Genomic DNA, 15,494 nt, shown 5'->3' on the forward strand with positions numbered 1-15,494 from the left:
AATATATCGAATAAAAAATACTAAAAAAAAGAAAATAGAGGAGGAAACAGGCTTAAAAAAAATCTTTCGTGGACTGGAGAGATGGCTCAGCGGTTAAGAGCATTGACTACTCATCCAGAGGTCCTGAGTTCAAATCCCAGCAACCACATGGTGGCTCACAACCATCTGTAATGGGCATCTGATGCCTTCTTCTGGTGTGTCTGAAGACAGTGACAGTGTACCCACATACATTAAATAAATAAATCTTTAAAAAAATCTTTCGTAATAATCCTCTGACTCAGATTTTTATATAGCACAGAAACACGAGGTTATTTGAAAAGCTTCTGGTTCCCCCCATAGTTTCAAGAGTGTGAGAAGTGTTGTATCTGTGTGTGTGTTCTTGTATGAACTAGTACATGGCACGCGTATGTTCTTGTATGGGCTTGCACATGGCATGTGTGTGTTCTTGTATGGGCTTGTACATGCCATGTGTGTGTTCTTATATGGGCTTGTACATATAAGCTGTCAGAGCACCATTTCACGATGCAGCCTCAGCTATGGTGTAGTTCAGGTGGGCCTTGAATTTGTGATTCCCTTGCCTCTGCCTCTTGAGTTACAAACATGCCCTGGAACCATCTAAAATTCAGAGACTTGGGGACTTGCTACGTTAGGAAAGAACATCACAGTGGTGGGAACACGTGAGCAAGGAGGGAGAGAGCTAAGGCATAGCAAGTGTAAAAACCTCCAGCTGCCAAGTTTTAAGTCTGTTTTAACTGGAGGTCTGAACTCTATTGCCATCTAGTGGATGCTGAGGAGAAGGGAATGTGGCATCGTATTCAGCAGAAAAGGAGGGGAAGGAAGTGGGAGAAAAGAAGGAAGAAAAAACTATTTTGAAACAAATGGGATTAGGTTTTAGAATTCTATAAAACTTCAATATTTAAAATAGCATGAGATGATCCTATGACTAGACAATTTCAATAAGCTCTGGGAACTGGGAAGTGGCTCATGGGTAAAATTATCTGGCAATTATGGCAACCTAAATGCTGATCCCAGAACACATAGAAAAAGCCCATAGCAGCAGCCCGTGCTTCTGTGATCACAAGGCCCAGGAGAACTGAAGGAAGCTTGCTGCTGCCCACCTAACCTGGGGTACCCAGTGCAGAGAGGCCTGATTTCAAGATGAAAAGGTAGTGCCCAACACCTGAGGGCTGTCCTCTGACCTCCACACACAGCATGTGTGTGCATGGCCACACCCATTGCAAGAACACACAGATGGCTCGGCAGTTAATAACACCGATTGCTCTTCCCGAGGTCCTGAGTTCAATTCCCAGCATCCACATGGTGGCTCACAACCATCTGTAATGGGATCCGATGCCCTCTTCTGGCGAGTCTGAAGAGAGCAACAGTGCACTCACGTACATAAAGAAATACATCTTAAAAGAAAAAAGAAAGAACACACGTGCAGATACACTCACTTATCTCACACACAGAGAAAAGAAAAAGAGAAAGAAAGGAAGACAGGAAAACTAAAGAAAAAGATGTCTCAAAGTGAGTCGAGGGAGTTTCATTGCAATGAGGGTACCGCTGATTTCAGAAATCTCCACAAAAGGGCTGGCCACATGACTCTGAGGGTTAAGGCATCTGCTTTAGAGCTTGACAGACCCGTGTCCAATCCCCTAAAGGGGGAAGGCGAGGACCCTCAAGTTGTCTGCCCATAGGCATGCCCACGCATATATGCTCCAACAGAAAACACAAGCTTTTATTTTTATTTTTATTTATTTTTGATTTTTTTTTTTGAGACAGGGTTTGTCTGTGTAGCTCTAGCTGTCCTGGAACTCACTCTGTAGACCAGGCTGACCTTAGAAATCCACCTGCCTCTGCCTCCCAAGTGCTGGGATTAAAGGCGTGTGCCACTACCTCCCAGCAAACACAAGCTTTTTTAATCCCAGTCCTCGGTAGAGGCAGGAGGATCTCTGTGAGCTCAAAGACAGCCTGGTCTACGTAGTGAGTTCCAGGACTTCCAGGGCTACACAGTAAGACCTTATCTCAAACAAACAAAATTAGAAGCAAATTAATAGTAAGAGCCTGGTTCCATGCTAGAATTCCTAACACACCCAGTCAAAATATCTTAGTTTCTTAAACTGATGTGCTGCTTTTCAAATGTGTTTATTGACCAGGTGGTGGCACATACCTTTATTGGGGGCCTGGCCAGGTCACTGTCTAGGGAAGATCATTGTCCCTCTGCCTGGGGTAAGGGCCAATCTTTAGAATGTGAAAGTTTATTGCTTGTTTGTGGTCTTCTTCTAGTCCTGTGCGCCCCCTTGGGAGGCAGAGGTATGTGGCCCTCAGAGCTTGAGGCCAGCCTGGCCTACATACTCAATTCTGGGGCATCCAGGACAACATACTAAGACTCAATTATATGATAGAAAAGAAAACTGTTTATAAATACTTTGAAGTTTCTCTCCAAAAAGTTTTTCTAGTTGGAGAGAAAATGTGTGTGTGTGTGTGTGTGTGTGTGTGTGTGTGTGTCTGTGGTGGGGGGGGTGGAGAGGGGGGAGACGGTTCTTTCCTCCTGTCACTTCCATCTTGGGAGTCTTTAAACCCCTATCAGGCTTGGCGGCAAGCACTTTTTCCAGCTGAGCCATCCTGCCGACCCCCAAAGCCTGACTTTAGTAGACAATTTGAACTTACAAAGAGCTTTTATGTGAGGTTTCCAGTTATGAAAGAGGATCAAAGCCCATGGTTTTCCCAGAGACCTTCGCTGGGGGCCTGGCCAGCTCACTGCCTCGGGAAGGCCATTGTCCCTCTGCCTGGGGTAAGGACCAGTGTTTAGAATGTGGACGTTTACTGCTGGCTTGTGGTCGTCTCCCAGTCCTGTGCGCCCCCTTCCTGGCCCCCTCTCCCTTTCCTACTGTTAGCATTTTTTGATGTCATTCCTGCCATTGTGAGCTGGCAGGCCCCCCCAGCCCTGGAGGACATGCCAAACCATAAGCAGGCAGGGGGCTGGAGCTGGGGGGTGGGGAGGAGCCCTGGTTCCACCAACACCTTGGAGTTGGGCTGGGTCTGTGAGGAGCCCCAGAGATGTTCCCCAGCCCATTCTTCTTAAGAACCAATGAGTAAAATTAGGGGCCTCCCTCCTGCGATCAGGGACCCAGGCCCTGGAGTGGAACTTGGAGTAGAAGATGGCCTTCTTTGTCAACTGATTCATTCTCCAGAATTCAACTTGTTCTCTGACTCAGTGGTGTTTGAGAGCACCTTTATCCAGGTACCGCCTGCGTTGCAGGGATGAAAGCCTCCCTTCCCACAGCCTGCTCCCAAAGTCCCTTCCCTTTGTGCTTGTAGTGGGAGGGAATTCTACCCATGCTACATTTAAAGAGTTATGTAGTGTTTGGAACAAGAGAAAGTTTCATTTTGTTTTGTTTTCAAGACACTGTTTCACTATGTAGCCTTGGTTGGCCTAGGACTATGTAGACCAGGCTGGCCTCAAACTCACAGAGATCCTTCAGCCTCTGCCTCCTGAGTGCTGGGATTAAAGATGGATGCCACTACACCCAACTTAAGTTTCTTTTTAAATGTTTTGTTGTTGTTGTTTTTAAGATTTATTTAAGTTTTTTTTGTTGTTTTGTTTTGTTTTTTTTTTTCCTGAGACAGGGTGTCTCTGTGTAGCCCTGGCTGTCCTGGAACTCACTCTGTAGACCAGGCTGGCCTCGAACTCAGAGATCCACCTGCCTCTGCCTCCCAAGTGCTGGGATTACAGGCGTGAGCCACCACGCCCGGCTAAGATTTATTTAAGTTTTAATTGTCTATTTGTGCAAGCGAGGGCAGTGCCCAGGGGTTGGGGTGGGGATCAGAAGAAGGCATCAGACCCCCGGGAGCTGAAGTTATAAGCCCTTGTAAACTTGCTGACATTGGTGCTGGAAAGTGAACTCCAGGTTCTCTGTGAGATCAGTAAGGACTCATACTGGCAGAGACGTTTCTTTAGCTCTGAAAGCAGCCTCACAGAGCTCAGTTTAACTGTATTGATGGTACTTGTCAAGGCACATTTTATTTGAGACCATTTGAAATAGCAGTGTGTGATTACAGACACCCAGGGCATCCTCTCTGGACTTTGAGAGTTGAAAACTCTGCGTCAGACAGCAGAGGTCCTCGGCACTCTGTGGGAATCACTGTGGTTTGAGCAAGAGTAAGAACAGGCAGAGAAACTTGGAAGGACCCAGGTTAAGGTGGAGAGACTGGACTGAATGGAGGAGCTGATGTCAGGGACCCGCCTACATGAAGGGGGGAAGCGGTAGGGCGTTGTAGGGGGGATGGCGGGAATCATCCCAGGTAGGTGTAGGAATTCAGTGTTCGGTGTTTGCCGTGCCCCACTCTCCTGTGCTGCCTAAGTAGACACCTGTGATCCTGGGATCCGAGCTAGCAAGCCTGTGGCAAGGGATTTCTAGTCACTCCTCATCATATGTGGTACTTTTTTCCCCCCTTAAGATTTATTTATTTATTTCATGTATATGAGTACACTGTTGCTGTCTTCAGACACATCAGAAGAGGGCATCAGATCCCATTACAGAAGGTTGTGAGCCACCATGTGGTTGCTGGGAATCGAACTCAAGACCTCGAGAAGAGCAGTCAGTGCTCTTAACCGCTGAGCCATCTCTCCAGCCCAGGTGTGGTACTTCTGGCCTCTTACTTTGTTCTACATGATGTGACTTGGAGGCTGTTGAGAGGCTCCAAATGGGCTCTGCACAGCCCGTGAGAGACCTTCCTCTCCCTGAGATGACTTGCTCCTCAGTGGATTCCATTTCTCCCCCCTCCCTGTTTCCAACGTCCCTGTCACCGTGTGACCATCCCAAAGCGGGCTAGTGCCCAGCATTTGTTGAGCACCCCCTCTCAGTGGCTATGCCTCTGCTTTGTAGGGACTACAGATCCTATTTCATAGCACAGGCTCTGAGACATGTCACTTCCTTTTTCTCCCCAAAATCAGAATTCATTTTTTCCCTCGAAGCATTACTTGATCGGGTTGGTAGGAATTATTTTCAGTCTTCTTTGGGGTTCCCCTAGGTCCCCAATTGCCCCGAGCAATGCACAGTTGTCAGGGCTGCTCGGAGTCTGGAACACTGGGAGAAGGCTGCTGGCCTTAGGAACACAGGCATCTCTGCATAGGTTAGCTGTGGCAGTTGGTGTTTCTCTGCCCTGAACTGGGACAGTGCCCCAGTTTGGAGCGTCCACTGCCCCTTTCCTGCCACAGCCCCCAGGGAATTTGGGGAGCAGAAGTCCTTGTTTGAGTCCCTGCAACTTGCTGCCCTTCTTATCTGAGGGAAGCTCTCCAGCTCCCTACCCCTGCCCCACCCCCACCCCACCCCCTCCTCCGGGAGTTTCCTTGGTCTTTTCCATCTGCAGCTCTTTCAGCACTCTTCCTCCTGTCGACCTTTCTTCCTATGAGACCCCTTCCAGGCCATTAGAAAACTGTGCTGTTTCTCTGACCCAGGATGGGAAGTGTAAAATTTCCAATGCTACTCTTTTTTTACTAAACATCTTTTTTTTTCTCCGTTCCTTTGTTGTTTTAAGACAGGGTCTCCTGTAGCCCAGGCTGCCCTCTAACTCCACATAAAACCAAGAATGATCTGGAACTCCCAATTCTCCTGTCTCAACTCCCAAGTGACTAGTGTATCTTTTCAAAGTTAATGTGTGTTTCTCTACACAAAGCAGTACTATACAGGGTTGTTGTTGTTCACAAAACTTTGTCTAGGAAGAGCAACAAAAGAGACCAGTAGCAGGCAATGGTCTAGCTCACCCACCTGAGATGGTCTTGCCTGGTGTCTGCATCCTTCCATGCCTTGTCTGCTCTCTCTTTCTGACCCTTCTGTCTGGGACTGGTTTCCAGGTCACTAAACAAGGAACCTGGATGGATGCCTATGAAAGATCTGCCACTATGATCCTTGGAGTAACCTCTTCCGTACCCTCGTTACCACTCCCCAATATCCTCCTGATGGCCAATGTCACCTGGCCTCAAGGTCCGATTTCCACCTGTAGCACACTTGGTGCCCCTGTCATCACCCTCAGCAGGTAAAGAAAGGCCGGAGGGAGGGGCCGGAAGTGTGGGATGATTGGCAAGTGGTAATGCATACTGTGTAGGTGAAGGAAGGCCGGAGGGAGGGGCTGGAAGTGTGGGATGATTGGCAAGTGTAATGCAATACTGTGCAGGTGGGCAGACGTCAAACGGAAAGGAAGGGTAGTGCTCCAGGACAGTGCTCTTGAGTTCTTCAGAGTTCATCCATCTGTTTGCCTAACACACGTTGACTCAGCGTCTTTTTTCAATACTGTTCCTGTCTCGAGCTCAGTGTTTGAAGATCTTAGCCTCCCTTTACTTTAACTTTTAAGGTTTTGTTTTGATTGGTTGGTTGTATTGTTTTTGTTTTGAGACAGGGTCTACTTATGTCACCTTGTCTTGCCTGGAACTTATTTTATAGGAATTCACGAAGAGCCCAGCCTTGGCTTCCTGGTATTTTGTCAGCGTAAATGTGGGAGATTTTCAAAGAAAACTTTTGGGAGTTGTTTCTCTCCTTCTACTTTGTGGGTCCTGGGGATTGAACTCATGTCACTAGAGTTGACAATAAGCACCTTCACCTTTGGGGCCAACTTGCCAGCCCATAAATGGAGATATTAAAGTCAAAGTCAAATAGAGCTATGAGATATTGAAATTGAAAAAAAAAAAAAAGATACTACCAAACCCAGCATGGTAAGCCTGTCTTTAAAAGGGGTGGGGGTGTGTAGGGAGAGGTGGCTCAGTGTGAGTAAGAGTCCTTGCTGCTCTTCCTGAAGTCCTGAGTCAGTTTCCACCACCCAAGTCAGGCAGCTCACAGCCACCTACCTGTAACTCTGACACACACTTCTAGCTTCCAAAGAACCTGAATATATGTGGCATTCACACAGGTGAACACACACAATCTTAGAAAAAGAAAAGAATACAAGGGTTAATGATGTAGCTTGGCTGGTCACAAACACAATCTTAGAAAAAGAAAAAAATACAAGGGTTAATGATGTAGGCCTAGCACACACACACAGCCCTAGCGAGGTTCAGTACCATGTAAACCAAGCATGGTGGTACAAACGTGTATCCCAGAACTTGGGAGGGGCAGAGAGTATCAAAGAAAAGAAAAGTGTAAGGTCAGCATATAGGAGATGTGGGAGATTTTCGAATCTCCCACCATTCCTACCGGTTGCTTCAAGGAATCAAAGGTGTAGGGAAAGACTTAGAAATGAGTCAAAAGAGCTTTGTCCAAATCCCCGCTCAGGAAGACTGAGCAAACTTAAAACATTTTTCCATGGGTTCCTGTAGTTTATGCTTGTCACAGGCTCTGTAGATGAGCACTGTGCCTGTGTTGTGTGTGTGTATGTAGTATGTGGTGTGTGTGTGTGTGTGAGTGTGTGGTGTGTGAGTGTATAGTATGTGTGGTGTGTGTGTTTGTGTGGTGTCTGTATGTGTGTGTGGTGTTTCTGTGTGTAGTATGTGTGTGAGTGTGTGGTGTATGTGTAGTACGTGGTGTGAGTGAGTGTGTGTGTGTGTGTCAGGGTACAAGGCCAGAGGATGTGTTGGATGTCCCTGCTCTACCATAATCCATCTTATTGCCTTGAGGTGTCCTCTCAAGGAAGCTAATACACACTGGTCTGGCTAGGTTGGCTGGCCGGTGAGCCCCCAGCATCTGCCTGCCTGTTTTGGTATCCAGCCCTGAGGTCACAGGCATACATGACAATCCCTGGCTCTTTAAAAGCAAGAACAGAACAAAACAAACTAGCATGAGTGCTTGGGATTCGAACTCAGGCCTTCACGCTCGCACGATACGATGTGCGCTTTGGTCTGTCGACTCTCATAGAGCTTCTCCAATGCTAAAAAATCTCATAGAGCTTCTCCAATGCTTTACTACAAAATCTGAAATAGGTAATAATACTTCTCTCTCCCTGTTCCCCCACTCAAAAGTCTTATGAGCATAAAGTGAGACGCTATGCACCGATAGCACTGATGACACTGATGACGATGGGTGCAGGCAGATTCTTTTTATTTGATATTTCTTGAGACAAAGTCACATGGCTCAAGCTGAACTTGGTTGAGCTCCTGCCCTTTGCTCCCAACTGTTGGGATTTAGCCATACACCGAAAGGCATACTAGTCTTGACCAAGGATCAAAGATCCTGCAAATGAATGAGAAAGGCGTCAGACCCAGCAGCAGCTATTCCAGTCCTAGGGCAGGGGCATCCCGCAGGCAGCAGCAGAAGGCACCAGCACGGATTCCCCGCTTCTTCCCAGGATTCTTCCCCTGAAGTATGTGGAGCTACAAATCTACGATCAGGCCCAGCGCATCCTTCGGGTTAGGACAGTGACTGAGAAGATCTACTACCTGAGGCTCCACGAGAAACATCCACAGGCTGTGTTTCAGTTCTGGATCCGCTTGGTGAAAATTTTACAGAGAGGTCTGTCTATCACCACCAAAGACCCAAGGATCCAGTTCACTCACTGCCTGGTGCCCAAGATACCCAACTCCTCCACTGAAATAACAGTAAGTGGGGGGCGCGCTCCCGGGGTCTGCAGAGAAGTGAACAGAAATGTATATATCCAAGTACATACTCACACGCCCATATGCACACCCTCGTACATTCCCATATGCAAATGGATACCTGGCCTTTCATATAGCCGGTCACTCATCCACAGATCCACTCAACACCTTGGATCAGAAATATTTTGGAAAAAAACAAACACTGTTCCCTTCTCACTGTCTCCTGAACAATACAATGGGACAGTTATTTACATAGTATTGTGCTGTATGGGGTGTGAGCAAAAGCTATGCCATTGCAAATAAGGGACTTGAGTATAGTGGGCTTTTATACTGAAGGGGGGTGTCTTAGGGTTTTACTGCTGTGAACAGACACCATGAACAAGACAACTCTTTTTTTTTTTTTTATTTTGGATTTGGTTTTTTTGAGACAGGGTTTCTCTGTGTAGCCCTGGCTGTCCTGGAACTCACTCTGTAGACCAGGCTGGCCTCGAACTCAGAAATCTGCCTGTCTCTGCCTCCCAGAGTGCTGGGATTACAGGCGTGTGCCACCACCGCCTGGCAAAGACAACTTTTATAAGGACGACATTTGATTGGGGCTGGCTTACGGGTTCAGAGGTTCAGTTAGTCCATTATCATCAAGGTAGGAGCACGGCAGCATCCAGGCAGGCATGGTGCAGGCAGAGCTGAGAGTTCTACATCTTCGTCTGAAGGCTGCTAGAAGAAGACTAGCTTCTAGGCAGCTGGGATGAGGGTCTTAGAGCTCACACTCACAGTGACACAGCGACTCCAGCAAGACCACACTTTCTAGTAGTGCCATTCCCTGGGCCAAGAATATATAAACCATCACGGTGGGGCTATGGGGATCCTGGAGCCAATCCCCATGATCTTAGGGACAAGCATGTATGTTACTGAATACAGTGCTGCTGATATTAAAACAGACTATGTTCTGTGATGGGCACTTCCCCTCATTTAGTCATTGCTTCTTCACCTCTGGAACACATTTGAAAGACTCCTAAAATGAGGGGTAAGAGGTGACATCTCTAGTTTTTAGTGAATTTGAACATAGATACGTGTGCATTTATGGGCTTTTATTCTTTTTGTACTTTTGTAAAGATGGGATCTCACCATGTAGCCCAGGCTGGCCTCAAACTCAAGATCTCCCTCTCTCAGCTCCCACGACTTCTGCTCTTGCTGTGGGGGGAAGCAGGCCCCCAAGCTCGATGCCGGACAAGTGCTAGACAACCTGCTCTACCGCTGAGCTAGGGCCTTTTAATATTTACTTTGTTTTAGGTTTTTTTTTTTTTTTTCTGTGTGCGAGTGCTGTTATTGAGACAGCTCTCCCTCTGTAGCTCAGGCTGGGCTAGGATTCACTATGTAGCCCAGGTTACCCTCACACTTCAGCTATCCTCCAGCCTTAGCTTCCCTAGTGCTGGGATTGCAAGCACACACCACTACCCTGAGCTCCTGCGGGTTATGAGGTTTTCCTGGGCAGAAGCACGGGTGGAAAGCTTGCTAGAGATGGCTCTGAATTGGAGATCTTAAAAACCGATCTCTTTCCCGGCCTTTATTAAGGTGTGTGGTTTTGGTGTTTTGATAGTTACTGGTTTTGGAGATCAGCAGTTCTAGGGTTCACATTCTACTCTCTGGATAGCATGGCTTCCACAGCACATCAGAGCCCTGCTCGAGAGAGCACAGGGCCCCCTGACTTACACCTCCCTTTACAGCCTGAAAGCAGCCTGCCGGCATCCTCCCAGAACAGCGAGACCATAATGCTGCTAACAGCAGAGCGGGACAGCAGAAGTCTCTTAGAACTCCCAAACAAACACCAGCTCTCCAGAGACAGGTGAGTCCTGCGTTGTCAGCCCTAGCCTTGCCCTAGCCTGAATTCACAGGGCCTGTGACTCTAGCCATCTAGCCCTCTTTTATCGTAGATATCGTAGGTCACAGGACTTCGTCCCCTAAACTTGGTTGCAAGCTTGTGCTTGAAAACCAAGCACAAGCTTGGTTCTGTGGCCTTCGGGCACCGGAATGCTCATTCCACAGAGAAACTCCACCGTTTTCACATGGCGATATGCAACAAAAGGATGGAAAATGAGTAAACTAATTCCAAAAAATGTGAACTAATAAGTCAGTTAGCTGCTGACTCACTGAACCCCGCTCATACAGGCCTCCCCTGCAGTCTCTGTTTGCCCTCCCTACCTCTTGGGTGTAATGGACAGTGACTAAAGACTCCTCCTAACTCCAAATCTCAATTAATTCCCTACCAAGCAGCCAAAGACTGGAGGACATCCATGGTCAGGGCGAGTCTTAAGTTGTTGTCAACCCATAATTCATCTTTTTAATCTCTGTGATTTTTTTCCCAGTGGGAGGAGGGTTTTCGTTGTCTCACTGTAAAAGCTGCCTCTGGACAGTCCCTATAGAAAAGCTGATCCTTTCAGATTGCAAAAGCAGCCTCACTTTTGAAGTTAAAATGTCTGATGCCTGAGTATACTTTATATGCTCAACCTGGACCTCCTCTTCCCTCCCCTCCCCTCCCCTCCCCTCCTCTCCCCGCCCCTCCCCTTCTCTCCTCTCCTCTCCTCTCCTCCCCTCTCCTCCCCTCCCCTCCTCTCCTCTCCTCTCTCCTGTCCTCCCCTCCCCTCCCCTCTCCTCTCCTCTCCTGTCCTCCCCTCCCCTCCTCTCCTCTCCTCTCTCCTGTCCTCCCCTCCCCTCCCCTCCCCTCCCCTCTCCTCTCCTCTCCTCTCCTCTCCTCTCCTCCCCTCCCCTCCCGTCTCCTCTCCTCTCCTCTCCTGTCCTCCCCTCCCCTCCTCTACTCTCCTCTCTCCTGTCCTCCCCTCCCCTCTCCTCCCCTCTCCTCCCCTCTCCTCTCCTCCCCTCTCCTCCCCTCCCCTCTTCTCTTCTCCTCTCTCCTGTCCTCCCCTCCCCTCTCCTCTCCTCCCCTTCCCTCCCCTCTTCTCTTCTCCTCTCTCCTGTCCTCCCCTCCCCTCTCCTCCCTCTCCTCTCTTCCCTTCCCCTTCCCTCTCTTCTCCTCTCCTGTCCCTTCTTCTCCCCTCCCCTCTGCTCCCCTCCCCTTGTCTCTCCTCCCTTCATTCCTCTTCTCTCCACTCCATTCTCTTCTCCCTCCTTTCTCCTTTCCTCCCTATGCCCCCCACCCCACCTCCGCAGTGAGCTTCTTGTCATCCTCGCTGACTTTATACTCCGGATCCTCCTGCCTCCTTCCCCCCCCTCCCCAGGGCTAGTGTGGAATGTGCTAGCATGGCTTCCTGCATGCTAGTCAATCACTGCGCTGTCCACGCAGCCACACCCCCAGTCCTGCCCTCTTTGTTCTGTTTGCTTGTTTGTTTTGTTTTGTTTTGTTTGACTCAGGGTTCTGCCCTGTAGCTCTGAATATACTTGAACTTACCATAAGCCTGCCTCGGCCTCCAAAAAATGTCCCTTCTTCGGACCTGAAGTTATGGCTCATTGGTTAAGAGGATTCAGGCTGAGTTCCCACACCCATGTGACAGCACAGGACTGTGACTCTAGTTTCAGGGGATCCAACAGGCTTTTCTGGCCTTCTTAAGCACCAGGCACACAACTGGTGAGCAGACACACATGAAAACCAAACATCCTGCGTTAGGTAGGGTCCCAGTGCTATGAAGAGACACCATAACCAGAACATCTCTTATTTTTGTTTTTTTTAATATTATATATATATGTGTGTATATATATATAATACATATATATATATATATGTATTATATATATATATATAAGCACGCTGTTGCTGTCTTCAGACACACCAGAAGAGGGCATCAGATCCCATTACAGATGGTTGTGAGCCACCATGTGGTTTCTGGGAATTGAACTCAGGACCTCTGGAAGAGCAGTCAGTGCTCTTAACCACTGAACCATTTCTCCAACCCCAGAGCATCTATTATAAAAGACAACATTTAGTTGGGACTATCCTACAGGTTCAGAAGTTCGGTCCATTATCATCAAGAAAGGAACATGGCAGCTTCCAGGCAGGCATGGCCCAGGAGGAACTGAGAGTTCTCAACCTGGACCAACTTTGGATCTTCATCCAAAGAAGTCAGGAGCAGACTGTCTTCCAGGCAGCTAGGAGGAGGGTCTCAAAGCCCACCCCTACTGTGACAAACCCTCTAACAAGGCCATACCTCCTAACAGTGCCACTCCCTGGGCCAACCATATTTAAGCCATGACACATCCATACACATAAAATAATAAAAATATTTACATTTTCCTAGTGGGAGACACCCTCATCACTTTCTCTTACCATTTCCTAATGATTTAAGTTGATTTTTCTTCTTAAAAGCTTTCTTGGGTTATTTTGTTGTTGTTTGGGTGTTTTGTTTTGTTATTTTTATTTTATTTTTGAGACAGGAGATGACTACTGATCTGTCTGGTCTCCACTTGCCAAGTATGGGATTACAGGAGTGCACTAACAGACCATTGTATTGGCACCTGTTTGTTTTGGATTTTTTGATTGGTTGGTTGGTTGTGTTTGTTTTGTTTTTGTTTTTGAGACCGTGTCTCACTGTTTAGCTCTTAGCTGGCTTGAAACTCACTGTGTAGACCAAATTAGTTTTGAACTCACGGACATCTGCCTGCCTCTGCTTCCTCTGCCTCTTTACTGTTGGGATTAAAAGCATGCACGATTAGGTCCTGCATTGTTTGTTTGTTTGTTTTTCTAAGACAAAGTTCCAGTGTATAACTCTGGCTAGCCTGGAACTCAGGTCCCCTGGCAGACAAATATGTGCTCTTAACCACTCCAGCTTTTAAAAATAGTTTATTTAAGGAGAAGTTTTTGTGTGAATGGGCATTTTTGCCCATAGTACCTGTGGGAACCAAAAAAAGGGCATCAGAGTCTCTATATCTGGAGTCATCATCAGGTTAAGATGCCATGTAGGTACTGGGAGCCCAACCCAGGCCTTCTGGAAGAGTAGCAAGAGCTATTAACTATTGAGACATTGTTCTAGCCCTTAAGTGGATCTTTAACAATTGTTTCCTTCTTCTCTGTTGCTTTCTATGACCTGGGAATCTCTGGACTCCCTCAGACACACTGATACTGCCACAAAAAAAGACAACTCCGGCAAGCGCGAGACAGCCCAGCTCGAGGCATCTTCGATTAGTATGCCCATGAGAGCCACTTTGAGCCACAGTCTTTGGGAACAACAGGACTCAAGTGAGAACTTACTGCAGGCTCCTGTAGCCAGCTCCCTAGGAGAGAACCTTTTGGGACCCTAATACCTAGCCAGAATGGGGTGTCAGCCCTGTCTTCTATGAGTTTGCTCTGCCTCCTACAGTGCTGCTTCCCACAGTGGGCCAAGTAACCATGGGAGAGATGATATGGTACTTATGCCAAGATGCTCTTCTACTTCCACCAATAAACCTCCAATGGAGTCCTCGTTGTTGGAGGTTGTGTTTTGGGGAAGGGATGGCTAGAAATTACAGCTTACTCATCAGAAATAAATGGGAAGAAAGCTATGACACCAAAACAGGAGCCACATGGTTGTTAAGGGGCCACATTGTTGTACATTGTTATAATAAGTCTCCATACCTTATAAGAATAAGTTTCTGTTTCCTAAACCTAATGCATCCTGCAAGCCATGTTTCTCAACCTGTGCTGAACTTGTGACCCCATGCTATATACCTACCACTTTGCTAAACTCCTGAACGCCTATGGTATCTCCCCTTCCACGGGATGTATTCTTGCACTACCAGGTAACCTCAATCCCTGAGTTCCCTGTCTTAGAGTTTCATGGCTGTGAAGAGACACCATGACAAAACTCTGTGAAGAGTTTATAAGGCAACTCTTATAAAAGAAGACATTTAATCGAGGCTGGCATGCAGTTTCAGAGAGGTTCAGTCCATTATCATCATGGTGGCAAGCAGGGCAACATACAAGCACACATAGTACAGGAAAGGGAATTTAGAGTTGATCCCCAGGCCACAGAGGGAGACGGCGAGCCACACTGGACCGAGCTTGAGTGTAGAGACCTCAAATCCCATTTCCACAAGGACACACTTCCTTCAACAACGCCGTATCTCCTAATAGTGTCCCTCCCTATGGGCCAAGCATTCAAACACATGGGTCTATGGGAGCCATGCCAATTCAAACCATCCCAGCCGTCCCCTGCCCCTTCTGTCCAGGTATTGACAGCCAATAATCTCAACAGTTGTTTTCTAACAACCCTAACCCTTCCCCATAAATGGGACCTCAGAAGCCAGTGAGGGGCTATTCTCTGAAACCCCAACTTAGGGGGAGGTGGCTGTCTGGCCAGTCCTTTGTGCACTTCTAAATAAAGATTGCTTTAATCAGATAGTCGTAGAAACGGTGTTTGTTTGTTTGTTTGTTTTTGTCTGTTCTACCACATGCCAGTTGAAAGCCTGTAGTAGCTAAGCTGGAGACATCCAGTGCAAAGGAAAGGGCCTCTGTGGAGAGATCTAAGTTCCTTTTGTCTAAGAGACAGTAGGAAGCTGGGCGGTGATGGCCCATGCCTTAAGTCACGAATTTGGAAGGCAAAGGCAGGCTGATATCAGTGAGTTCAAGGCCAGCCTGGTCTATAGAGCAAGTTCCAGGACAGCCAGGGCTACACAGAGAACCCCTGATCTGAAAACCTGTGCTAAAGGGAAAGATGGGGTGGGGGGGCGAGAAAGGGAGTTGGAACAGAGGCAGGACTTTGGTATAAAGAAATCCCAAAAATGATATGGTGTTCAGACAGGCGATAGCCCCACCCATCTCAAATAAGAACTCGAGGGTTCCTCTCTCAACTCCCCGTGTTAGGCTAGCTCTTGGCCATGAGCAAGTGGGTTACTAATGGAATCCCTTGACTGTTCCCTCCTAGGACCTAATGAAAGCAAATTGGGAAATCTTGTATGTTTACAGGTTTCTGAGCAAATATTTCATACTTATGTAGGGGATGATCAAAGCTGTTCCCAGCTTCTAGACAATTAGTAATATTTGCTC

At 47.5% G+C, this 15,494-nt stretch overlaps 1 protein-coding gene across 1 annotated transcript; it reads left to right on the plus strand.

Moving 5' to 3' along the window:
- Positions 1-3,091: 3,091 nt before the first annotated feature.
- On the plus strand, positions 3,092-13,771 carry Garin1a (golgi associated RAB2 interactor 1A). Its single transcript, XM_052172455.1, has 5 exons — positions 3,092-3,244; positions 5,858-6,039; positions 8,278-8,527; positions 10,249-10,367; positions 13,582-13,771. The coding sequence occupies exons 1-5, from the start codon at positions 3,092-3,094 to the stop codon at positions 13,769-13,771; spliced, it is 894 nt and encodes a 297-aa protein (XP_052028415.1).
- The last annotated feature ends 1,723 nt before the right edge of the window (positions 13,772-15,494 follow it).

The sequence above is a fragment of the Apodemus sylvaticus genome, chromosome 2 (assembly GCF_947179515.1).
Source record: "Apodemus sylvaticus chromosome 2, mApoSyl1.1, whole genome shotgun sequence".
Classification (NCBI taxonomy): Eukaryota; Metazoa; Chordata; class Mammalia; order Rodentia; family Muridae; genus Apodemus; species Apodemus sylvaticus.

Coding starts and splice junctions, on each gene's coding strand:
- Garin1a (XM_052172455.1), top strand. CDS start 3,092: ATGAGTAAAATTAGGGGCCTCCCTCCTGCGATCAGGGACCCAGGCCCT. Junction 3,245..5,857: donor TTGAGAGCACCTTTATCCAG/GTACCGCCTGCG, acceptor ACTGGTTTCCAG/GTCACTAAACAAGGAACCTG. Junction 8,528..10,248: donor ACTCCTCCACTGAAATAACA/GTAAGTGGGGGG, acceptor CTCCCTTTACAG/CCTGAAAGCAGCCTGCCGGC.